General features: G+C 41.5%; 2 protein-coding genes and 2 long non-coding RNA genes across 5 annotated transcripts; 3 read left to right on the top strand and 1 right to left on the bottom strand.

The window, feature by feature from the left end:
* Positions 1-4,948: 4,948 nt before the first annotated feature.
* pars2 (prolyl-tRNA synthetase 2, mitochondrial) lies at positions 4,949-8,243 on the top strand. 2 transcript variants are annotated; one of them, XM_026147728.2, is made up of 4 exons: positions 4,949-5,098; positions 5,753-6,095; positions 6,894-7,139; positions 7,244-8,243. In XM_026147728.2, exons 2-4 carry the CDS (start codon positions 5,772-5,774, stop codon positions 8,123-8,125), a joined length of 1,452 nt encoding a protein of 483 aa, XP_026003513.2. In that variant the 5' UTR covers positions 4,949-5,098; positions 5,753-5,771; the 3' UTR covers positions 8,126-8,243. The 2 variants fall into 2 exon arrangements, with proteins under 2 accessions (XP_026003513.2, XP_026003514.2); XM_026147729.2 differs by having other exon boundaries at positions 4,951-5,098; positions 5,756-6,095.
* Positions 8,244-8,873: 630 nt separating this feature from the next.
* On the top strand, positions 8,874-12,556 carry ttc4 (tetratricopeptide repeat domain 4). Its single transcript, XM_026147730.2, has 10 exons — positions 8,874-9,140; positions 9,683-9,800; positions 9,890-10,051; positions 10,150-10,227; positions 10,380-10,504; positions 10,609-10,695; positions 11,106-11,347; positions 11,687-11,768; positions 11,984-12,066; positions 12,353-12,556. The coding sequence occupies exons 1-10, from the start codon at positions 9,033-9,035 to the stop codon at positions 12,450-12,452; spliced, it is 1,185 nt and encodes a 394-aa protein (XP_026003515.2). The 5' UTR covers positions 8,874-9,032; the 3' UTR covers positions 12,453-12,556.
* A 6,000-nt stretch (positions 12,557-18,556) lies between these two features.
* Positions 18,557-20,598, bottom strand: LOC113009225 (uncharacterized). The gene is made up of 4 exons (XR_013902853.1): positions 20,509-20,598; positions 19,465-19,570; positions 19,189-19,370; positions 18,557-19,110 (listed from the first exon to the last, which is right to left on the bottom strand). It is a non-coding gene; the product is annotated as an uncharacterized LOC113009225 (long non-coding RNA).
* On the top strand, positions 18,985-19,623 carry LOC145421484 (uncharacterized). Its single transcript, XR_013902854.1, has 2 exons — positions 18,985-19,123; positions 19,227-19,623. It is a non-coding gene; the product is annotated as an uncharacterized LOC145421484 (long non-coding RNA).
* Positions 20,599-26,026: the final 5,428 nt, after the last annotated feature.

The following is a 26,026-nucleotide window of genomic DNA, read 5'->3' as shown; positions in this document are numbered from 1 at the left end:
ATTAAATTGTTTCTAACGCAGCATTTCGTCTGACGTTTTTGGACATTTGTGTTTTTTTACTTGTTCTCAGAAACGTTGCGCAGAATCTTTGTGACAATAAAAACATGACTTCTATGTTTACTTTAATGCCCGAAAGGAAAATGTGATGTTTTCAGATTACATCTGTTTTAATGGGATTGTTCATATCTCACGGAGACATTCAGTCGCCCTTTTCTCTGGGAACTACATTTTACAAAGGGAGCCACAAGATAAGCGGATGAAACAGACATAAACCTAATTGGCTCAGGGAGACTGCATCTTTGGTCTATATGAACCTGTCAGACAAAAAGCTGACCTCAGCAGCGTCCTGCTGCAGGTAAATCGCCCGGAGGGTGAATTCTAGTGTATTTGCAATGTTAGCCAACCATCAGTCGCCTGTGTCTGACTACAAAGGTTTAAAACTGCTGAACTTTTTTATAAGACCAGCACATACACCCCGGGAGGCTGAGAGAGCTGTTAGTTTAAAAACTTTGTTTTCAATGCTTGTTCCTGAAAAGAAATATAGATAAAAACACATAAAGGTTAAAAATAAGGGCAAGCACAAACAAATACTTGTTGTATTTCTGCACTCATAATGTTTTCCAGTTTTCTGTTAAATTATCACAGAAGGATCCTGGAAAACCTCCCTCCTCTCTGAGCTGAACCATCATCTGTCCATGTTTGAACCTGTGCCCAGAGGACTGAGTCTCACAACTTTCATTTTTTACATTTCCTTTTTTTTAGAAACAAATTAAACATTAACTTTTAACTTCAGATTCATGTTCTCGTGGTTTTTTTACACAATTTTTTTAAACAAAGTGTACATTTGCGCTTTTCTGGAGCAGACTGGAGCGCTTCAGCGAGTGCTGCCTTCAGTTATCACTGATATGAAAAGGCCCACGTGGTTTATTATATGTCTACATGTCATACAAATTATCAACGTCATATAAAAAAACTGCAGTTTTACTTCTACAACCAAAAACCTGCTGATTTGGAGGAAGAGAAGAAGAAAAGATGAAAGTCACCGTGCTTCTGTGGAGAAGCACCGTTACAGTCTTCTCTCTCATACAGGCTCCTCTTGGCTGTCCTGTACTGAAGCTTTAAAACTAGACTGGAAAAGTGTGTTTTCTCATTGTTTTTTTGTTTGTAATATGTTTTTATTGGTAAAATTTTATGTAACAGGTGTGTAAATATATAGTATGACTCAGTGAGGAAGAGAAGTAATGTCAATATGAAATGGCTCATTAAAAATGTTATTTCCGGCCATTGAACCTTCACTCGTTTCCACTCTGGTGCCTCGGCCTTTTCATTTTACAGGAAAGATTTCCTGTTTTCAGCTCAGTAAAGTCTAAACTCAGAACTTACACAACATTTTCTGATTTGAGGTAAAAATGTCTGAATGTAATGCAGAATTTAGCAGCAGAGTGTATGTAGGACTATTGACTGTTTCAGCTGTTTCTGTTGATTTTAGTTTTTAAAAAAAGGAATGGATGACTTTTAGTTTAGGGTGAGGTCTGCAATAAACACCTGGATGCTCTCATGACCCAACGTGTCTTGTCTTTCTCAAATAGAAAAATTTGATTTGGACACAGAAAAAGCTCAAAATGGATTTTAGATTTTATGTAAAATCACCACAAACCTGTGATTTGGGCTCAGTGGGAATAAATCAAATATACTTTAGCTTTTGTCTACTGCGAGGTGAGAACACACTTGCTTTAAGTTGACATATTTTCTTTCAAACTTATTTTTGCTTTAAATGTCTTGTAGCTACAAGCATTCTTCTTAAAAATGGCATTTGCACATGAATAAAATCTCTCATATGTACTTCTTCCTGTTTGTCTCTACGTGAGGGATGTGGAGGAACCCTGCAGCCAAAGCCAGCTCATATCGGTTCATTTGTTCTTGGAGTTTCTTCTGTTTTTCCAGGTTTTATGAACGAACAGAGAACATCTACCAAACCTTCTGACTCAGTCTGACTTATTTCTGCCAGAAATCTGATAATAACGGAAATAAATACATTTTTACATAAAAAATAGTGAATTGTCCTTCCTGTAGACAGCTGCCAAAGGGAACATACGAAACAAACAAAGAACAAAAAAGTAAAAACAACAAGTTAAATACAACTATTATCATCATCATCATTTATTTATTTATATAGCACTTTAAAAACACACCTGTACAAGTGCTGTACAATACTAATATGCACATAAAACCAGACATAGCAATAAAAAAAAATCAGTTACCCACAGAGTTAAAAGCCAGAGAATAAAAATAGGTTTTTAATAAAGACTTAAAAACTAAGCTTGGGTAGATAAGCCTATTTCCAATAATGTCTGGCGATCATAAAACAATGCAGGGCTGACATGTTGCACAAAATTGACTAAAAACAGTAAAATAAAACAAATAGAAGAGAGCGACAGACGGCATGCCAAACACACAGGCGCCATCTTCCTTTCTCTGTTCATGACAAAATGCATTAGCAAAAAGGAACAAAGGTATTATTATTATTTATATATTAGTTTATTATTTATTAGTTTTTAATCACAAATAGTCACAGAATTGTATATTTTGATGATGTTGTATACGGATTAGTTAATTTTCTTTGCATTAATAATGGCTCTGTTATTTTACCCTCATTAATGTGTGCTTCATACAGAATTTCAGTTATGAGGATAAAAATTAAACATGTGTTGTATGTGTAAAAGCTGGACAAAGGTGAGCAGTTATAATCATAAGACTGATTTTCAAGAACAAGGGTGACGTGCAGAGTTTTAGTAACTACAGAAAGGTAAAGCTGATGAGTCATCGTGAGTTGCTGAAACTAGAAGCTAAGGAGAGATGTGATGTTCAGTGAGCAGCAGAGCAGCAGAGCAGCTTCATGCTGAGAAAGAGCACTTACAGACGGGATGTTTGCTTTGAGAGGTCAGAAGGAGCTGCACTGTAAGTTTGTGGAGCTTGAGAAAGCAAATGATAAGGTGCCAAGAGAGGAACTGTGTCTGCGAGGGTGCTGCAGGACACGTATGAGGACTGTGAGACAGTGGTGAGGTGTGCAGTAGTTGGGTTTAAGGTGGGGGCGGGATTACATCAGGGAGAAGATCTGAGTCTTTCTTGTTTTCTGTGGTGATGGACAGATGAAATCAGATGAAATCAGGCAGGAGTCTCTGTGGACTGTGATGTTTCCGCACAGCATTGTGATCTGCAGTGAGACTGAAGGCAGGTGGAAGGGAGTCTGGAGAGGACCTCAGAGGAAGTTCACGACTGTAGTGAAGAATAACATGTAGAGGGTTGGTGCAGTTCTAAGGATAGATGACAGCCTCACCTCTCAGACGTTTACACCAGCAGATGTAAGGAAAGAACAACCTGCATCATCACAGACTCCACCCACCTTATACACGGCCCTCCCCTCGGGCCGGAGGCTGTGCAGTATCTGGTCCAGCAGGCTGAAGAATAGCTCTCAATACTCACAATTAGCGTTATGCACTTTTAATGGACTTATTGATTAAGCCATTATTATTATTATAGTTATTATAATTGTTACTATTATTTGAATTAGGTCATTACTTATTTCTAACATTCTAACCTATGAGAACTCAGACCTGAGTAATTCTCTGTCATGTTTCTTCATTATGAGTGACAATAAAGAACTTTGAACCGTGAAACTATATTGTTCAGTTTTATTTTAATACTCTTCAAAGTATTCTCCGTTTGTCTGCTACGTCAGATTTATTCTCGTGTCTGTGTTCCCTTTATTGAAATTCATAAGAAGATGAAAGTGATAAGATACTGTGACGATCACAAACATTTTGTCCCCAGAGCCTCATAGGTAGTTAGGATGGTTTTAAACTGACAGAAGGTCTAAGGAGCTTGGAAAGAAAAGCGTCTTCTTTAAGTTGCTTGAAGACATTTCACCTCTCATCCGAGAAGCTTCTAGGGTCAAATGGTGGAGAGTCCCACATTTAAACCCTGTGGGGGTGTCTCCCCCCAAGAGGGACATGGACCCCCTAATGATCATCTACCTAACCACATGAGCCAAGGTGTGAACACGGGTGTGGGTCACAGTCAGCCAAGGTTTCGGGTGAGCTCATTGTGAAACCTAGCTCCATCCTATCATGTGATTTCCTGAGGTTAGATGGCCCAGGATGTGAGTGGGCGTTAAGGCGTCTGGGAAGGGAACTCAAAACTGGATTATAGATGGCAGACCGTTGGTGTCGTAAGCCCCGCCTCTGTTCAAAGATGGCCTCTTTTATTCCTCTTTCAAACCATCTGTCCTCTCTGTCCAAAATGTGAACATTGGCATCCTCGAAAGAGTGACCTTTGACCTTTAGATACAGATGGACTGCTGAGTCTTGTCCCGTGGAGGTGAGAATTATACTTGGAAAAATTTGGTGAATTTTAACTATATAAAATTGATTCAGTCCTTGTGAGTACAGCCATAAGGCAGAAATATGTCGACATACATTAATTACTATTTTCTGTTCCTTTTTTTCTATGCACGGATAATATTTACACTAAAAGATTAAAAAAATCGAAAATATCCACAGAATATGTGACATATTAGGTCCACATGAAAAAATATTTACAGCCCGTCTTTTTAGATTATCTACATATCCATGCTTGAAAAATATTAAACACATGTCAGTGTGCTACATACTGAACCTACATGACAGAAACAGAGTATCGATATTATCACTCGTCTCGATACTATTGATATTTGGATAGACCCGCCCACCTCTACTCATTTAATCAAGTAACATTGTTATGTTGTTTGGATTTCATTCACGGCGATTGTTTTTAAAAGGCCAGCTTTGAGACAAATCTCATCCATAATCTCTCTGAGTCAGAGTATAAACCCGGTACAGCCAGAGCTAAAACTGCCCCTGCTGCTGCAGAGCCCCTCCGGGCCTGTAGGGGGCATTTTCAGAAGACTAGCCTGTCGACATGTAGCTGAGGAAGAAAGGCAGCATGTAGTAGTGCAGCAGGACCTTCAGTGTTTTTACGAACTTAGTAAAAAATGTCGCTCTTCTTTCATTTAGTTATATAATTTACACAGGACAGTCAGACACTCGTTATCGGTCTCAAGGTGAGTCTTTCTTGCTGCATACGTGATATCGCGTGCAAACTGAAGAAGGTCATTTTCACATTAGCTCCCAAGCTAACCTGCTAGCATCCATGTATCTGTCAGGGACATCAGCACTGTGAAACAGCTATCAGTCCTCTGTATTTGTGTAATAACCCGTGGCTGTTCCGGCTGGATAAACCCTACAACCTGTATATAATTACTGAGGTTAAACAACTTGTTCTCGGATATGAAACAACCTGCTACCTAAAAAGCATCTGTGCTGATGGTTCACCCCCTTCACTCAGGTTTAATAAGCAGCATAGCATGGAGGAAGCGCATTATAAGTGCGTGTAAATGTGCTGAAGTGTTACCACAGAAAATATCAAAGAGTAAAAACTACAGTGTTGCGTGAACATACTTTCTTTTCTGTGAAAAGTATCATATAATTGAAAAAACTGGGAAATGTATTAAAAATATCTCCATGTAAACACACAGATTTTTCCTACAGTGGCCAGTAAAGAAGAACGAGTACTCTGTGATGAGGATGTTTCTTCAGTGCTCGTTTTGTTTAACTAGCAGTCAAAAACTCCAAACTTAGCTGTCTGTGTGCTAAATAGCGAGGTGAGGTAACTTATCCAGCTTCAACTGATTGTGCTATCATTTCTGTTTGAATAGCAGCACATCTGTATGCACCATGGAGTCTGTAATGCTTCAGGTTTGGCAGAGAGCCTTTCGCCGCCTGCACAGGACCCTGATCCTTCCGAAGAGGTTCGACTCAGGCTGTGCTGAGCAGGCAGCCGTCCCTGCTTCTGCGCCCTCCTATGGTAGCAAGCCCGTACTCCTGGTGTCTCGTCTCTACCAGCCTTCGAACTTACGTGATGTGGCGCTGGACAGCCGGCTGCCAGGGGAGATGAGCTGCAAGAGCCAGAGGCTCATGCAGCAGGCTGGGCTTATTCATCCATCCAGCCCAGGGTGCTACTACTACCTTCCTGCCACCATCCGCTCCATGGAGAAGCTGGTGAGATGAGGCCTTATCTTCTTATAGGAGTGATAATAATAATAAAGTAATATTCATGGTTGGTTTTGTCCTGCCAACTAACAGAACTGATACTATTTTCTTTGTTTAGATTTTTTTTATACCATGTATACATTTTTATTTTGATCATTTATCCTGAGGTGTGCAAATGTTCCTTTAGGTATATATATATATATATATATATATATATATATATATATATATATATATATATATATATATATATATATATATATATATATATATATATATATATATATATATATATGTGTATATATATATATATATATATATATATATGTGTATATATATATATATATATATATATATATATATATATATATATATATATATATATATATATATATGTATATATAAATATAACATAATAACACGCTCAATATTTTGCTTTACGACAGCTTCAGAATGACAGACATCCTCTTACATGACATCTATCAAAGCAGTAGTATATTTGCCACAGGCTCTAAATATGTTTAGGCTGTGAACGTTGTCCAGACAGTCTCTTTTCCCTTTTAGATTATTGTGGATTATACGATTATAAAACCTAATTAATCTAATCACATAGATTATGTGATTATGTAATCGAATATATTAGATTAGATGTTTATTGGGCTAAAATGATAAAGTTAAACAGTAGCTCTTGACTAAAGGGAAAAGAGTACAGAAATGCCTTTTTTTCTAGTTTCCTATAAATTTTTGCGTGACTGCTGATGTTTATCGTCCAACCTCCTGATTTGCACTGCTGTCTTTGATCAACAGGTGAGAGTGATCGACCAGGAGATGCAGGGGATTGGTGGGCAGAAGCTGGACATGCCCAGTTTGTGCTCGGCCGACCTCTGGAAAACCAGTGAGCGCTGGGATTTGATGGGAAAGGAGCTGTTCCGCCTGAAAGACCGGCACGGCGCTGACTACTGCCTGGGTCCCACTCACGAGGAGGCAGTGACGACTCTTGTCGCTCACCAGGCGACTCTCTCCTACAGACAGCTCCCACTGCTTCTTTACCAAGTAAGCATTCAGCCTGTTCTTACTGCCACTGTTTTTCCTGTAACAAGCTGCAGTTTGTTTGTTTTTTCTGACATGATTTATTTTGAAAACCCCCCAAAAAACAGATCACTCGCAAATTCAGAGATGAGCCAAAGCCGAAGTTTGGCCTTCTCCGAGGGAGGGAGTTTTACATGAAGGACATGTACTCCTTTGACGTGAGCGAAGAAGCCGCTCATCAGACATACGAGTCTGTGTGCCAAGCGTATACTCGGCTCTTCGCCAGGTTGGGTCTGCGTTGCGTTCAGGTGCAGGCGGACACTGGAAACATCGGCGGTAAACTGTCCCATGAGTTCCAGCTGCCGGCGGACATCGGCGAGGATCGGCTTCTGGTCTGTGGGAGCTGCTCCTTCTCCGCCAATGTGGAGACCATGTCATCAGACCAGTCCAACTGTCCACAGTGTGAAACTGGGAAACTGGTAGAGTCAAAGGGTATAGAAGTAGGCCACACGTTTTACTTGGGTAAGAAGTACTCTCACATATTCAAAGCCACCTTCAGCAATGCCCAGAACAAGCCGGCTGTCGCTGACATGGGCTGCTACGGCCTCGGGGTTACACGAATTCTGGCTGCAGCAGTCGAGGTGATGTCAACAGAAGAGGGGATCCGCTGGCCGGGGCTTATCGCTCCTTATCAGGTTTGCGTTTTACCCCCTAAGAAGGGCAGTAAGGTGGATGAGGCAACACTCCTAGCTGAGGAACTGGTCCAAGCTTTGGGAGAAACTCTGCCTCACCTGAGAGGTGAAGTTGTTTTGGATGACCGCACACAGATGACAATCGGAAAGAGGCTGAAGGATGCCAGCAAACTGGGTTATCCATATGTTATTGTAGTAGGACAGGGAGCTCTGGAGGAAACACCCAGGTTTGAGGTGATCTGTCAGCAGACAGGTGAGACTGTCTTCCTCAGTAGAGATGGACTGTTAGATCTACTGGGAAGAGTGGAAACTATATAAGTAACAAGTATGAATGTTAGAATAAATGTTTCAGTTTGTGTGAGGTGGTGGGCATAGATTATTCCATGTTTTCCAAAGCCTGTAATTTACACATTCAATAAACGTTTTTTAAACAATAGCTCTGTGATGTACCTGACCTGCATTGTACACTACAATGTAATGGAGTCCACAGCTTTGTTTTTTACAGTAAGTCGTGTAATAATCCTAATAAAAACTTAATCTGTACCTGGACAAATCAGTGCTGGTTACAACCAAATTATGAATGTCGCAAAAAAGTGAGACAGCAAAGAAAAGCAAAGTTGGTAGAAATATTCCCACTGTTTAGTAGTATTTATAGTGGTATCCTACAATGCAGATATCCTTTGTAAGTAGGCCAGTATACAGCATGAAGTACATGAGAATTTGTCACAACATGAATGTAATATAACACTGATCTCACACCAGATTGGGAGTGAGTCCTTGAAAAATTAAAATAAATGCAAGTTTATTTTTTTTTAGCACAAAAATAGTTATCCCAGTGCATGTTGTAAAGCAAGGACCTCAAAATGTGGACAAAAAGCCAAGAGTTAGGCTACAGTGCCCCCACTGTGTTAGGGTTGCTTTCCATGGTGTACACAAGTAAGGCTGAAATAATTAACGGGATAATTAGAAAAGAAACTGCCACCTATTTTAATAATACGTGGCAGTGCTTTGAGAGCCTTACTTCTGCCGTCGGAGCTTCGTACCGCGAGGAGTGGAACGCTCTGCCGGAAGTGAGTTTCCACACGGATTCTTTCGCATGTGGCACCGCTGTTACACATGTGTAAACAAGGCAACTTGAGGAACGGTTAGCTGGACAGACTGCTGTCAGCATTAATATAAGATTTAAAAACAAGAACAAGCTCTTTAAAGTACATTTTGATCCAAAATGGCGTCCACAGTACACAGTGACAGCGACGATGGCATGGACGCGTTCATGGACAAATTCAAGACCCAGCGGTATAAAAATGCCTTCAGTGAAAACGACTGGGAGGAGGTAAGGTTGGCTTGCGGAGACTATGTGCACTAGATAGAAAGCCACTTGAACCTGAATAAAATGTGTTAGCACGTCTTTGTTCTTATGTTGGTGGTTAGCAACAAGATGCTAACATGCTCAGTATCTCGTGAAGATATCGAAAAACAGCATCAGTACCAGTGCTGGTATCGGATCGATACTAGCGCGATAGAATCGATACTTTGCTTCTGTTTTCCACCTTCAGTTTGTAGCCCAATGAATTGTGTCTGAACCTTTCTGTGCTGACTGTCACATCTATTTTATTTATAGCCCACAGACACATTTAGATTCCAGCCCCCCCGAAAAGAAAAAAATCAGTTTCAAAATACATGAAGCTGAAAGGTAAAAATCACAGTGATTATTAAAACGTGTTCAGAGCTTACAAATTAATAATGGTTAATCTCCGACTCTGTATGCTGCCCTCAGAGGTTAAAAGTATTAAAGTGTCCATATTGGTATCGGCATTACCGGCCATGGCTTTACTTGTATCAGGTAATACCAAAATGTACTGCTGTCTCACGCAGGAGTTTAATAAAATACCCATGTTCATGAAAAACGCCCCCGAAGAGATCGACCCACAGAAATACCCAGAACTAGCCTGCCTCCAGTCCATTATCCACGACGAAGACCGGCCTCCTGAAGGTGTGCGAACCACAGCTTTCTCTCCTCCAAGGCTTTGAATGTATTCGTGAAAACAGCTGAACAAATGTGAGAAACGTGTTCTTTTCCAGAACAAGCAAAAAGCCTGAAAGATGAAGGCAATGCCTATTTCAAAGAGAAGAACTACCAAAAGGCGGTGGTGGCCTACACAGCGGGTTTGAAGAAGAAATGTGCAGACCAGGACCTCAATGCTGTCCTCCTCACCAACCGTGCAGCATCACACTTTTACCTTGGTAAAAAAAAAAAAGCATCCAAATGTCCTTTTGCTCTCACAAAAGATGACATTGTTTAAAAAAGATATGTCTGGGTTTTTCTTTTTTCCGTGACTCAGGAAATATGCGCTCTGCTTTGAATGATGCTGCAGCTGCAAAGAAGCTCAAGCCAGACCACCTGAAAGCCTTGATCAGAGGTGGGTACTGTTTTTAACATGTACTGCTATGATATGATGACATTGTGTTACTAGGCATGGAAATCTAGTGCTGGTTTCAGTTTAGATGCTCCAGATTTCTGTCGGTTATAGCTCTTAGAAAGCAAATGAATCCCATGTTTGTGCTTCTGCAGGCGCTCAGTGTTGTATAGAGCTGCGCCACTTTTCAGAGGCCATCCAGTGGTGTGAGGACGGGCTCAAGGTTCATCCTACTGACAAAAAGCTGCGGGAGCTGAGAGCAGCGGCAGATAAGCACAAAGTAACTACACTTCAGATGATCCTTGTTTTTTTATATATTATTTTTAGAAGTGGTGAAATCTTTAAAGCGCTGAAATAAACCTTGATTTGTTTTTGGTATCGAAGAGAGCAGCAGAGAGAGATGCCAGGAAGGCCAAGGCTAAAGAAAAGAAGTTGCATGGTGAGAAAGAAGCTCTTCTGAATGCCATAAAGGTAAGCATTAGAGATGGAGCATCTAACGTCGCTCACACGTCACACACATATTTGTATTTGACACTAATTGGCAGCTACCTGCCCCGGCTGCTGCTGCAGATTTATAGTTAGAAACCAGAAGTCCAGATGCTGCCACAGCCCTGCTGGAGGCGCCTAGCTATCAAGTCCAAGCCCAGCCACAGGCTCGTAGTTAATGGGCCCATCACTGGATGATGCGTTACCAGCGCAGGTCTCGTCTTCACCCTGGGCCAGGGCAACCGCCACAAACCATCCGATTCTACAAGGAGCTTAAGTCAAGAGGCTGACCCTACATATTAGAAGATGCATCTTAAACTGCCTTCACTATCTAAGTGAAAAATGAACGCAGAGAACGAAATTATATCAGTTATGATTTTGGCGTCTATACACAGGATCGAGGCATCAAACTCGTGCAGCCTGCGAGGGCTCAGCGGAGCGGTTCCGACAGTGAAGATGAGGACGAACGCTCTCCTGCGGCGATAGCGGAGCTCAGCCTGGATGGCCTCAGCTCTCAGGAGGTCACCGGGGCTCAGGTCTTCGTAGATGAGCAGGGCTCTCTGCAGTGGCCCGTTCTCTTTCTCTACCCCGAACATCAGCAGAGTGACTTCATCTCGGCTTTCTGTGAAAACAGCTGGTAAACGACTCCTGCCCTCAGTGACCAAGATTGTGCTAAATTTATATACAAATATCACTGATGATCGTTTTGATTATACATTCCTCCACTCTTTGATCTGTGACCTGTTTCAGATATCGTTTGACTAAAGTAAGACACGAGATGTAACTTTTATTAGAGCAGCATAAACGACAATAGCCAGTTTGTGTAATGTAAATGCCAACTGTGACCACTGGGAGTCACTGTTGAGCAAAAGGGACACAAAATATTTTTAAAAGGTTTTTAAAGAATGACACTTTTATGTAGGACAGTAAATTGAAGCAGTAAAGTGTGGAGAATAGTCACTCTTGCATCTCTCAGCTTCACAGACCACCTGGCAGTCATGTTTGAAGAACTTCCACCCTGGGACGCGGACAGAAAATACCTCCCACAAAATCTGCAGGTCTGTATGCTGGGCTTACAGGTGGGGAGGTGGGGGTGTTATTTTATGAGAACAGAGATCAATTAAAGTAATGATCAAACTTGTATAAAGCCTTTTAGTGGCTCCAGGTGGAGCCGAGTGAAGACTGGTTGGCTGTTTCAGATTGAAAATGGGGAAATGTGTTTGGCTTCAGTCATCAAACTTTTCCCACAAATAACTGATGTTGTCTTTCACAGCTTTACTTTGAGGACGAGGAGAAGGAGACACTTTACCGAGTCGACCCAGAGATGTCACTTTTGAAAATACTGCAACACAAAAGGTAGATTTAATAATTTATTCTGCTGATGAGTGGTTTCAGTTTCATTTACACGATGGTCACTAAGAGCACTCCTCAAGACAAGTTCTCTTTATAATGCTCCTTTTATTAGGTGCTGCTGTGAGTTCCTTGTTATAGATGACTTCCTTCCTTATGTCAGATTTAAATGTATACCTGAGGGGTTATTAACTGTTAGAGAATTTACTTGTACCATTGTTTTCCAGCGTTGCTTGTTGTAACTTTCCTTCATGCTGGTTTCCTGATTGAATCTCTTCTGTTTTGCCAACAGGTATTTTGTGAAGGCGGGCACGCCCAGCTTCATCGTTTTAGTAAAAGGCTCTTCATACTGCAAGCAGTTTTTATCAGGAAGGAAAATACACGGACTGTAAGGAAAGGCAGAGCTTCAACTCACGCACATGAAAACCTCTGACATTCTCAATAACTGACTCATCAAACGTCACTGAAAATAAAACATGAGGTTTTGTAACATGAACTGTTTACACTCTTTATTTCTTTCTGTGAAAAACGGGTGAGTGTTGAAGTGTGTGAATTATTGCGCAACAGTCATCTCATCTATATATTCTAAGGTAAGACCCTTCATAGCATTAGAGAGAAAACAATCAGAAGATCCCCTTTGAGTAATCACTGCTGTTAGTCCAATAGTCACACAACTGGCATAGTAACTCCAACTTTAATGGTCGCCTTCTTTCGTACAACCACAGAAAAAAACTGACCCTCCAAAACTCTTTTACTGCCCCTTTCCCGCCTGCACGTAGCCATGCCCCCCCCCCCCCCCCCACTAGACATTTGCACAGTAGGACACATCTTATATGATATATAATATGATCTCTCTGCTCCCTGTCAGCACTCTCACTGCAGCAGTTTGCTTTTCCTGATTTTGGTTTCAAATCCTTCAGATTTCATTTTTGAGTCTGAATGTTTTCTTTCTTCTACATCAGGCCAACATTTTTGCAGCACTCCTTCCAAAATCAGTAAGATTTTGATCAAAGAATTCAACTTCTTGGTGTCTTTGAGTTTTCATTTTTTGACATTTGTGAAAAAGTTTTAGATTAATAATAATGATAATAATAATAATATAGTTTAGTAATAATAGTTTATAGTTTAGATTTTGCTCCCAGCTGTATAACCCTATTGTTGCAGCCCTACCAGCCACAGCGCCGCCTCAGACCCGCAGGCAGGCTCTTTTAGCTTTACATGTTTTACTTATGTGAAGCATTCACTTAACAGTGTTTTTCACAATGGCTAAAATAATAAACTGGTGTTAAACAATTTTTTCCAGCTTGGAAGCCACGCCTCCTGTGACACTGCTGTGTTACAGTGGATAAGTCGGCCATGTGTGAGATCTCTGAAGCTGTTTGCATTGATAGTGTGATTTGATAAGCTCTTTATCTGCACACAGTTTCCAGGTCAAATTAAGCCCATGCTTTCTGTTTTGTAGGACATCACGTTCAAGCTGACAGAGATTCATTCATTCAAGAGGATCTTTGCATGCTTTGGATTTTGTGTTTGGCATAGATGAAGTTCACAAGCGGTCGAACTGATTTACCACTGAGGAAATGATAGGTAATAGTTAAACCTTAAAACTGGTTGGACGGACTGGTTGTTTCTTTGTCATTTAAGCGATGCAAATATTCAATTCCTAATTTCATGATGTGGCAACAGGCTATTGTTCCTTGTTGTTAGTTTTCAGTTTTTAGAGGATTCTAGGATTTTAGTTGGATTTGAAATCGAAACGGTGATTTAAATAAAAAAACAAAACAAACTGCAACAACACAAAACCTTCTCAGAGGATGCAGGATATAACTGAAAAATGGGGCCTGAACTCTTTATCGATTCAGTTCAACATTTTTAAACTCGTTTTGTTATCAGAACAGGAATAAAACCAAAAACAACTGACTACACAGCTGAGAAAGGCCACATGCTAAATGGGTTCCTCTTCTTTACTGTCTTTCCTCCATGCTGTCTAATCACTGAATCTGATTTGTTTTTGCCAAGGCAGAAACTCCTAGATTATTTTTTTTAAAGTAAAAGACGTCATACTGGAAGCAGTTTTTATCAGGACAGAGAAAACCTGGTCTGTAAGAAAAAACAGATCGTCAATACCTCGACACAAAATCCTTTAAAATCCTAAACAGTCAGCTTAGTTTTTGACTCTTGAGCAGCATACAGAACAAACATCTCTTTAAATGAGAATAAAGCACGAGATTTAGTAACATAAACGTTTATGTTCTTTAATTCTGTCTGTAAAAAAAGTAAACATTCAAGTAGGTTAATTATTGAGAACTCAGAAAAAAGGATGATTCATTATAGACAGAAAAACAAATCAACAACATGGGCGAGGATGTATGTTCATACGCAAAGATGAAAAGAACAAAAGACAGTAAACACGTTTAGCTTTTGATTATTATTTATTAGTTTTCTTACTTGGTAGCCAGGGATCGGTCTGCCAGGACCTCCGCTCCTGGCCGCCGCCCAGCTCACATTGCTCCCAACCCCTGCGGTGCCTCCTGCGGGTGGTGGGCCTGCAGGAAGATGGGCTCATGTCCCTTTTTCGGGCTGTGCCTGGCCACCAGACGCTCGCTGAAGGAACAGTTCACCCTCCTGTTCCCTCAGCTCCAGGGCGGGGCCCCGGTAACCCTATCCCCGGCTGGGTAAACTGTTCCCTCGATGGTCCTTTCATAGGGGTCTTCTGAATCGCACTTTGTCTGGCCTCTCACCCAGGACCAATTTGCCATGGGAGACCCTACCAAGGGGCAAAAGCCCCCAGACAACATAGCCCCTGGGATCCCTGGGACACACAAACCCCTCCACTACGATAAGGTAGTGATTCGTGGAGGAGACATGGAATGTCACCTCTCTGGTGGGGAAGGAGCCTGAGCTAGTGCATGAGGTTCAGAGGTACCAGCTAGATATAGTCGGTGTAGCATTCCAGCCAGACTTTATTCAGACGATGCACTCAATGATCATTACGGATGGACCATGGTGGGGTATTCCAACCCATTTATTCACAAGTTACCATAGACACATTGTAAGTGCTGTAATCATAACACACACAAAAAAACAACAACATTGACTTGATATAACTACGTTTCACTTATGCTAATTACTTGACAGAAAAGGCACAGGAGGTGCTAGCATCAGCCTGCTAGATCACTCAGAAACTTGTTAACAATCAAGTAATACGTTTACAAATTGTCCGAAATGTAAACAACAAGTACAGCACACAAACATACCTGTTCGCCTTCCACCTAGATGCTAATTTAAAGATGGATGGAAAACAATAACTTTCTCATTAACCTTTTCTGTGGCAAGCAGTAGCAGTACGATCTTCCTTCCCGAAAGTTGCCCGTTCCAAATTTAAAAATAAGAGTCTAATCTATATTATAAGGTATAATTTGTTTAGGGATTTAAGTGTTTAAAAAATGTCAAATAAAACAAGTAATCTGGTTCATTTACAGTCGGGCTTACCTCAACGCATGGCCTGGTCTCTGGAACCAGCCTCCTGGAGAGGGGCTGGACTCTGTCTCAGTCTGGAGGTGCCCCTGGTGAGAGGCGGCGGGCTGGGGTGGGACCCGTTCCCTTCGCCTTTGGGTCAGGGAACGGGTCCTGACCGTCGTCTGCGCTTATGCGCCGAGCGGCAGTTCAGAATACCCAGCCTTCTTGGAGTCCCTGGGTGGGACACTGGAGGGTGCTCCTCCTGGGGATTCTGTTGTCCTACTGGAAGACTTCAATGCTCACGTGGGCAATGACAGACCGTAACAGACCGTAACAGACAATAACAAAACACTGCTCGGGTTCAAGAACCTTGAACCTTGAACCAGTGAGACCTGGAAGGGCGTGATTGGGACAAACGGCCTCCCGGATCTGAACCCGAGCAGTGTTTTGTTATTGTCTGTTACGGTCTGCAAGCTCTTCAACTCACACCTCCGGCAGAGCTTCAACAGCATTCCAAGGGAGACTGGGGACATTGAGTCCGAATGGACCATGTTCAGCACCTCCATTGCCGAAGCCGCTGCACTGAGCTGTGGCCGCAAGGTAGTTGGTGCCTGTCGTGGAGCCACCAAGCGGAAGAAAGAGTCCTACCGGGTTTGGTTAGCTTGTGGGACTCCGGAGGCAGCTGATAGTTTCCAACAGGCCAGGCATGGGCGGTGGCAGAAGCAAAAACTCAGGTGTGGGAGGAGTTTGGAGAGGCCATGGAAAAAGACTTTTGGACTGCGTCGAAGAGATTCTGGCAATCCATCAGGCGACTCAGGAGGGGAAAGCGGTGCTCTACCTGCACTGTGTATAGTGAGGGTGGAGTGCTGCTGACTTCAACTGAGAAAATTGTCGGAAGGAATACTTCGAGGACCTCCACAATCCCACTGGCACATCTTCTGTGGTGGAAGAAGAGTCTGGGGACAAAGGGGATGACCCACCAATCTCTGGGGGCGAGTTCACTGAGGCAGATAAACAACTCCTTGGTGGCAGAGCCCCTGGGGTGGACGAGGTCCGCCCCGAGTTCCTGAAGGCTCTGGATGTTGTTGGGTTGTTCTGGTTGACACGCCTCTACAATGTTGAGTGGAGATCAGGGGCAGTACCCCTGGACTGGCTGACTGGGTGGTGGTCCCCATATTTAAGAAAGGGGACCGGAGGGTGTGTTCCAACTACAGGGGAATCACACTCCTCAGCCTCCCTGGGAAAGTCTATGCCAGGGTCCTGGAGAGAGAGTCCGTCCATTAGTCGAACCTCAGATACAGGAGGAACAATGCAGTTTTCGTCCTGGTCGTGGAACACTGGATCAGCTTTCTATCCTCTCGAGGATACTTGAGGGTGCATGGGAGTTTGCCCAACCAGTCTACATGTGTTTTGTGGACTTGGAGAAGGCATTCGACCGTGTCCATCGGGGGGTCCTGTGGGTCTGTTGTGGTGAAGAGAGAGCTGAGTGTAAAAGCAAAGCTCTCAATTTACCGGTCGATCTACGCCCCTACCCTCACCTATGGTCACGAACTGTGGGTAGTGACCGAAAGAACGAGATTGTGAATTCAAGCGGCAGAAATGGGCTTTCTCGGAAGGGTGGCTGGCCTCTCCCTTAGAGATAGGGTGAGAAGTTCGGCCATTTGGGAGGGGCTCAGAGTAGAGCCGCTGCTCCTCCACATTGAAAGGAGTCAGTTGAGGTGGTTTGAGCATATGACAAGGATGCCTCCTGGGTTCTTCTTGAGTGAGGTCCCACTGGGAGGAGGCCCCGGGGCAGACGCAGAACACGCTGGAGAGATTATATCTCTCAGCTGGCCTGGTATGCCTTGGTGTTCCCCCGGACAAGCTGGAGGAGGTGGCTGGGGAGAGGGAGGTCTGGGCTTCTCTGCTTGGGCTGCTGCCTCCGCAACCTGGCCCTGGATAAATGGAAGAAAATGGATGGATGGATGGATGGATGGATGGATGGATGGCTGGATGGACAGTTTGCTTACATGTAAATTTGATATAGGTGACATGGACGGTTGCCCAGGGCGGCATTGCAGTGGAGGTGGCATCAAGGGCAAAAAAGTTGCTTGTACTCATGCTGCACCGAAATCATGCCAGTGCATTTTGGGGAAATAGCACTAATAAATACACTAGTATATATTAGTGCTATAATAGAAGGGTGGGTGGGGTCTGATTTGTCTTCAGTTTTTAATGGACTCTATTTGGATTTTTTTTTTGTTTCTATTTATAAAAGACATTTTGTCACAAAGACCCAGTATTTGTGTTTCAGTCTTTGTAATTAGGTTCTTTGATTATTCTTGTTCATGTTGTTGGGTTTCTTTAGCTCTCAGTGATCTTAGTCGCGTCACCTCAGCCTGTGTTTGAGTCTTTGTGTTGTTCACCTCCTGTCACTGTTAGTTGCTGTTGTCTATGTGCTCCATGTTCTGTTTCTGTGCCTGTCATGTTTCCTGTTTTATTTTGATAGTCCATGTCCTGTGTGCAGTGTGTCTGATTTTTCTTCCTCGTAGTCTTGTTAGGTCTAATTTGTCCCGGCTGTGTCACCACCTGTTCCCCATTCTCTTGCTGTCCTGTTTGTGTACTTCAGTCCTGTGTTTCACTCTGGTAGTTGTTGTATGGTACCCTCACCCTGAGTTTTTTTTTTTTTGCCTCTGTGCCGGTTTTCCAGTCAGAGCTTCGTGCTTTGAGTTTCTAGTTTGAGTTATCTTGTATTTCATGTTCGAGTTTTTTCAGCAAATAAAGCTGCACATTGAATTTAATTTTTCCGTCTGATAGTCCTGCATTTGGGTCCTTCCTCCTGCCACACAGCACACACTTAGACACATTTTAAGAAAGACAAATTAATGAGTGAAATAAAAAACGAAAAAAGCCACTGCTGGACTCCTGTTTGATCTTTATGGTGTCATGAAAGCTGTGAAGAGCACATCAGGTCTTCATCAATCTCAGTAAACTGTAAACTGATCTGAAGCAGAGTTTGGTGAATCTAAAGTAGGATTGCAAAATGATCATAAATGTCTTGGATTTCATATTTTTATTGATGAAAAAACACTTTACATCAGTTTTAACTTCAGAGCAGATCTAACACCACGTTTAGCTCTCTACATGCAACTATGTTTTTCTCATTAGCAGAAAAATTAATAGACTAAAATTCAATCCTCTGTATTATTACTGAAGCTTTGCAGTGACTAATCTAAAAAGGCGACTCATGCATTTAAACTAAATGTAATTTTTATGATTATTAGGAAGCTGATAGAAATATTTAACGATACTCTCAATTCAAAATGACTTCATTGTCTCATTTCACTGATAGAAACATCAACACAAACTCTGATTTCGTCACTGTGTGACCACAGTGACTGCTGGTTGAGCCATATAAGCAGCTGGCACTGATTGTACAGGCATCATCATGGGTGCCTGCATGACTGGAAAAGGCTGCATGTTCACAATGTTGTTATTCTGTATGTTGATGACAGTGGGAGCTTGCTTACGATGCTTTAACTCACGATGCATCTGACACCAGGAGCACATGGCGCAGCAACTGGAAATTACAATATCGTTAAGGAGAGAGCCCTGCAGAGAGACGGTACAACCATTATTTCTTTCTCCTTTTCTGCTTCATGATATTGTCTCATTGTCACTGCTTCATACCTTGATGCCATATCTGTTTCGCATGGCAACCCTTACAGATAAAACTGCAGGAGGTGGACAAGTAGGGATCCCATAGAATGAAGGAGCAAACATTAAATCACATAAAGGGAGAAGATTGTTCTCTCCAAACCTTCCTGCGACAGTTTGGGTGAGGCAGGGGCCGCACCAAAAACCATAGCAGCCTGAAAAACAGAAATACATCACCAAAGTGGTAACATGTCTGAAGTGCCTAAGACCCCAGAAATGACAAGAAAAAGATCTTAAACTTCTTCTTACAAGTACTCGCATCCTCAAAGCAATCCAAGAGACCACTGTCCCAGTCTGTCAAGGGTTTTTCTGCCATTGTGTGTTGAAGTTCAGCCACAGATATTAAATAATTACTCTGTAAAAGTAGAATGAAGTAGAGAAAACCCAAATACAACAATTGCAATGAAAGTCAGCTTTATACATCTTTGTCTTCTTTTAGCTGAGACGGAAAGCTAAAGAAAGATTCCTTGCATTTGACTTTGTTGATGTTTTTAACATTGTACTGTTAAATGTTTGGTCACGATTATAAGTATCTGTTTTATCAAGATTACAGAATTGAATCTGTTTCCAGGAAATGGAGTAACATATAGGATGGCGGGAAACATGCAAACAACTTGCAAATGATATAAAGAGAGAGCACATGAAAACATGAAATGTGGACAGAGAAGTTGCTAGTTTTCCATGAATACTGTTGTAAAAAAAAAGGAACATGATGCACATGTTGTTGTTTAGGGTACATCACTTGTGAATCGGGACATGTTATACAGTATATAGCTACTTTGACATGTACAGTATATAGCTACTTTGACATAGTCTGATTGATTGCAAGGCTAACGTTTTTATATGACGTTTTTATATTTCTGTTTAACCCTTTCAGGCACAGTGTCACTACAGTGGTCAGCTATTGATGGTATACTTCAACATAAACTACATTGGACACTGATGTGTAACCCCGTACCCTGCCGCACACTGGTCAACCAGTTGTCCACCTAAGTGGAGATGTTAAACTCTTCTGAAAAGTACATGTTTTAAAAAAGCGAAGATCAAAAATCTATTTTTTCATGTCTAAAGATGAATAAAAATACTTAAGAAAAGAAATCCAGATTGACACTGTCACTATTCATGCATGAAAGGGTTAAGTTTCTATTGTATATTCACCCTCCATCCATAATAAAGAAAACTGAACAAGTGAAATATTAGAATCTCTGATAAATGAAATAACTGAACTGGCAGCATCATTAACATCAAGCACTAAAGAAAAAAAAGAGATGACACAAAAAACTCTTCACTTACTTCTTATTCTGCACTCTGATGTCTCTCCTCTCCAGCACTCAGTCACACTCTGTTCTTCTTTATCAAAGGAGGTCATGACACACAGTCCAGTGAAAACATTGGACATGTGAGCATGACTGGTACTGAATGTATTTGAATATTCAAACAAGTATTTTAAATTGGCTTCACAGAAGTTAAGTGACTGAGAGTGAACTACTGAAACCAGTCGTTTGATGTAAACAGAGCAGAGCAATGCTCTAATACATGTGAGTGAAAAGAGCAAGGGACTGAACGAATAACTGAATAAACGTATAACTGACTGCTGGATTGTAGCCTTTTAGTAAAACTTTGTAACCACTGAGAGAACTCTGGGTTCAGGATGAAGGCTACGAGATCAAGCCTGTCATCATCACTAAAAGCAGCTTGTTAAAAACACTTTTAAATTGAGAGTTTCAGCATGAAAACTACTGCAATTTGTAACTCTTGTGCTTATTTGTGGTCATAGATCAACAAAGTCAGGAAAGTGAAAGTGATGGAGGAAGAGAGCCAAGAGCTGTTGCTATGAAGAGTTTGCTGAGTTTTCTTGGGAAAACAGAGATGGGAAAGTTGACCTGTGGTTATGCTTGTTCCTAGTAGAGGTGTTAGGGTTTAGTTTACATCAGTGTTCTTGCCATCTTTCTCTCTTTTAACCGCGGTCAATAAAATGTCTTTTGTTGTGTGTGGAGAATGCCCACAAACACCCAAATATAATACATTTAGAGACTGTAGTAGTTTGTGGGGCAGAGCTTCACTTTCATGCAGTGTTTGGGTGAATCTGATATTTAAAATGAACAGAGCCTTTGTCTACATAGCAACGATGTTTGCATGTTTGAAAGAAGGTGTGCCAAACTATGAGTAGGTGTCTGTTGCATGGATTCTTTTTCCTTGTTTCTCCAGATATCACTTCCTTGTTGAGCTAAAATGATAACACTGTAAACTAGTACATTTAAAAGATTACATTTAGATTCCCAAAACTTTATTATTTTATTTGAACTTATACTATATCCATTTGGAGATATGCACACAAGTATGGTTTTAAGACAATGCAGCAGTATGAGTGTGCTGGTTTGGGACAAAAATGTCATCTACCTACCGACAAGCAGAGGGTAAATAGAAATCCTGTCCATTGGCTTGATTTTTTGCATTTGCGCAATATCTCTGTTTTAGAAATCACATGGCTATCCAGTGTTGCAACCAGGAAGGAGTTGCAGTCTTACACACCTCGTACTGATTTTATATAGTGGAGAGTACAGGGTGGGCCATTTATATGGATACACCGTAATAAAATGGGAATGGTTGGTGATATTAAAGTCCTGTTTGTGGCACATTAGTATATGTGAGGGGGCAAACTCCTCAAGATGGGTGGTGACCATGGTGGCCATTTAGAAGTCGGCCATCTTGGATACAACTTTTGTTTTTTCATTAGGAAGAGGGCCATGTGACACATCAAACTTATTGGTAATGTCACAAGAAAAACAATGGTGTGCTTGGTTTCAACGTAACTTTATTCTTTCATGAGTTATTTACAAGTTTCTCTTTCTTCACTGCCATTGACACGTCGAAGAGGCTAACACGTGAGGAGCGGATCAAAATTGTGTTGATATCTGGTGAACGCAGTAACCGGGTCATTGCAGCAGATTTCAATGCAAGACACCCTACGAGACCACCCATCTCCCATGCTACAGTTAGCAAACTGCTTGCTAAGTTTCATGAAACTGGTTCAGTGTTGGATTTGCCAAAATGTGGACGCAAGAAAACTGTCACTAATGAAGAAACATCAGTGGCTGTCCTAGCTTCATTCAGCAAGAGCCCACAGCGACTCGCCACATGTCACTGGAGAGTGGCATTAGTCGAACATCCCTTCGGCGAATATTAGCTACTCACAAATGGCACCCTTACAAACTCCAGCTACTGCAGCATCTCAACGAGGATGACCCAGATCGGTGCACAGAATTTGCAGAATGGGCAAAACAAAAATTGGAACAGGACCCTCAGTTCACGCAGAAGATTTTGTTCAGTGATGAAGCAAACTTTTATGTGATGGTGAAGTTAACAAACAAAACCACCGCTATTGGTCTGACACTAACCCACATTGGATGGATCCCTCCAAGACTGTTGGCACAACAAAAGTGATGGTTTGGTGTGGTATATGGGGTACAACGATAGTGGGTCCATTCTTCATCAATGGAAACCTCAAGGCCACTGGATATTTGAAATTGCTACATGATGATGTGTTTCCCTCTTTGTGCACTGAAGCTGGCACGTTCCCTGAGTTTTTACAGCAAGATGGTGGACCACCACATTATGGGTGCCAGGTTCGAGCATCACTAGATGAACAGTTTCCTGGAAAGTGGATTGGTCGTCGTGGGCCAGTTGAATGGCCCCCAAGGTCTCCCGATCTGACCCCCTTAGACTTTTATCTTTGGGGTCAACTGACGGCAATTGTCTATGGTGTGAAGGTACGAGATGTGCAGCACCTGAAACTACGGATACTGGATGCCTGTGCTGGCATTTCTCCTGCGGTGTTGCTATCAGTGTGTGAAGAGTGAGAGAAGAGGGTTGCATTGTCAATCCAACACAATGGGCAGCACATTGAACACGTTTTATAAGTGGTCAGAAACTTGTAAATAACTCATGAAATAATAAAGTTACGTTGAAACCAAGCACATCATTGTTTTTCTTGTGACATTACCAGTAAGTTTGATGTGTCACATGGCCCTCTTCCTATTGAAAAAACAAAAGTTATATCCAAGATGGCCGACTTCTAAATGGCCACCTTGGTCACCACCCATCTTGAGGAGTTTGCCCCCTCATATATACTAATGTGCCACAACAGGACTTTAATATCACCAACCATTCCCATTTTATTACGGTGTATCCATATAAATGCCCCCCCCCGTACAATGTGGAATTAAAGGAGCAAATAGTATAGAAGTGCATCTCATGTGTTTATTGTTGCATGTCAAAAATATATATCACACATGCAGGACACCTTAAACTAGTTTTTTAATTGAGCAGCAAGACAGAACGAAGTCGGGGCTGTATCAAGACACGAGGACTAAACCCCAATTCAACCAGACCCAGAACTGATCCAGAATTAAAACAGGACTACAACAGTTCAAAAGCAGGATTACTGAGGACTTAACCAAGACATAACCACAATCAGAACTAGATGATAGTAGCACTAAAAATCATCATAGACCTGCACTACACTTATTTATTTAATTCTACCAAAGTACAATATTTAGATTGAGAAAAGTTTATATAATTATTTAGCCTTGTTGTGCAAACAAGCCTGCAGAACTTAATAAATATAGAATTTGAAAAATAGTATACCTAAAAAGAAACACTAGGTACGAGATACATGAGGACCTATGATACAGTGATACTTTTAGTAAGCAACCATTTGACTAACATGTGTGTCTCACCTGCTCTTGTTCATCTCTGTTCTGTCCTCATTCTCCATCTCCCTCTCTGCTCCTCTCTCTCCCTCTTTGTGCTGACAATCATCAAATATACAGGTGAAACCAGATATTTACAAACTCTTCAGATCAAAACACAAACACTTTTTTAATTGTAACATCAAATCAGACTAAATGTTTATTTTTTTAGATTGATAAATATAAAAACATATTTGTTAACTTTAAGAGTAAAGAGAGAAACTGTCTGTGTTTTTTAATTGCAAATGGCACCAAATTGTATTCAAATTGAGCCACACTTATGGAGCTCCACGATTCTTTTCCTGGTGTTTTGGTTGACATCTCTGGATTTTCCCATGTCAAAGAAACAGGCTCTGTGTTTTGCCTTATATGCATCCACAGCTGTGCCACCAATTTACTCACATGGACTCTACTAACCTATCAGAAGCTTCTTCAGCTCAGAATGGAATCGTCTGGAGTTTTCTTATTAATTAACAATAAACTTAGTGTATATGTACTCCTAAATTTAATGAAAGTGATAAAAAATAGACAGCTCTGTCTCTCTTTATTCTGACATTTAACTAATTCAAAATATATTTCAATATTTATCTAAAACAAAAGTTTACTCTAAATTGATGTTGTACAGTAAAAATGTTTTATGTTTTCTCCCTAAAGTGTAAATATCTGGTTACAAATGTGAATATCCTGCTGTGTACTGAAATCCCTCTTGTTTTGCATAGAAATATACTGAACAACATACAAAGCATAATATATAAAATAACATTTACCTGAGTTTTTTCTTTGAAAGAACCCTCTAATGTCCATTCTTATATTTCAGTACATAACTGAAACCGAATTAGTCGGGGAGGGTAAGAACTGAAAATATGAAATAAACACACGTAAGCTAAGACTCTCTAAAAAATAGCATTTGTTCGGCTTTTCATTTCGCCATTTGTTGATTCACTTGAAGAGCAAGTAACGTAATATGGGTCAAGTGATCAGTTTCATATCAATCTTTCGTGATGCACCGTCATATTTACATTATTTGTACGGTACGAATGATTTGCTTTGGTACCTGGTCAAACTTAAGCTCTCCTTAGTATGGCTGGCTCCGTCTCTCCAACAGCGCACTCACGGGGAGCAGCTCCCCCCGCCCCCTCGCTCAGTCGCTTAGTGCCTGAGCTCGGATCATACCAATATCAGGGGGGGATTCACGCACAGTCGTAAATTCCCACAGTGTGCACTATGTGCTTCGAATATTGTGTGTACTTTTTGTTTTATACAGTTGTCAGCCAGGCATCTATGAAAAAATTACACTCCAAAATACCCCGGGCTTCTGACAAAACAACCCGGGCTTAAGCCCCGTAAGCCACCCCCCCGCCCCGCCCCTGTATAGATGAGTTTTATTGGTGGGAGTTTTATGGTTTGCTGTTGCTGTTGTCCACGCAGCCTTTAGAGTAAGCCTGTGGCTTCACACAACAGATTTCCTTCAGTTTTATTCCCCTGTTAGGTTTCAGCAGTACAGCTGCATTAGGCATTGTACTGATTTTCTTTTTAGTTATTGTGCATCAGGCGGCTGAAGCCATTGGCTTGGGAGTACCGCTGCAGTTTGTTTAAGACAGTTTGCCTTCCTCACAGCTGACAGTATGGTACATAAATATCCACCGTTAGTATGCACAGAAGACTAGGCTGAGTGAGTTAGTTTTAATAGGCAGATTAGTGGGGGATATTGCTCCTGTTAATTGTGTGTCCAAGGTTTATTGCCTGACCAATGCGTTTCGGCTTGTGGCCTTCATCAGGGTCATCCTGGGTGACCCTGATGAAGGTCACAAGACGAAACGCAGCTTTATTGGCAGAGCAACATTCTTTGTTTTTGCTACCAAGGCGTGACATTCAGTTTTTTGATGGTGATTCGTTGCAATACCAAACCTTTATGAGAGCTTTTGAAGACATGGTGGAGAGTCAAGCTCACAGTGCTAAAGATTGTTTATATTTTCTCAAGCAATACACCAGAGGCCATCCAAGAGAAATGGTGAGAAGCTGTCAGTATATGCCTGCTGAGTATGGATATGCTAAAGCTA

Source organism: Astatotilapia calliptera, chromosome 17, assembly GCF_964374335.1.
Source record: "Astatotilapia calliptera chromosome 17, fAstCal68.1, whole genome shotgun sequence".
Lineage (NCBI taxonomy): Eukaryota > Metazoa > Chordata > Actinopteri > Cichliformes > Cichlidae > Astatotilapia > Astatotilapia calliptera.
This window is presented reverse-complemented; position numbering and strand designations above follow the sequence as displayed.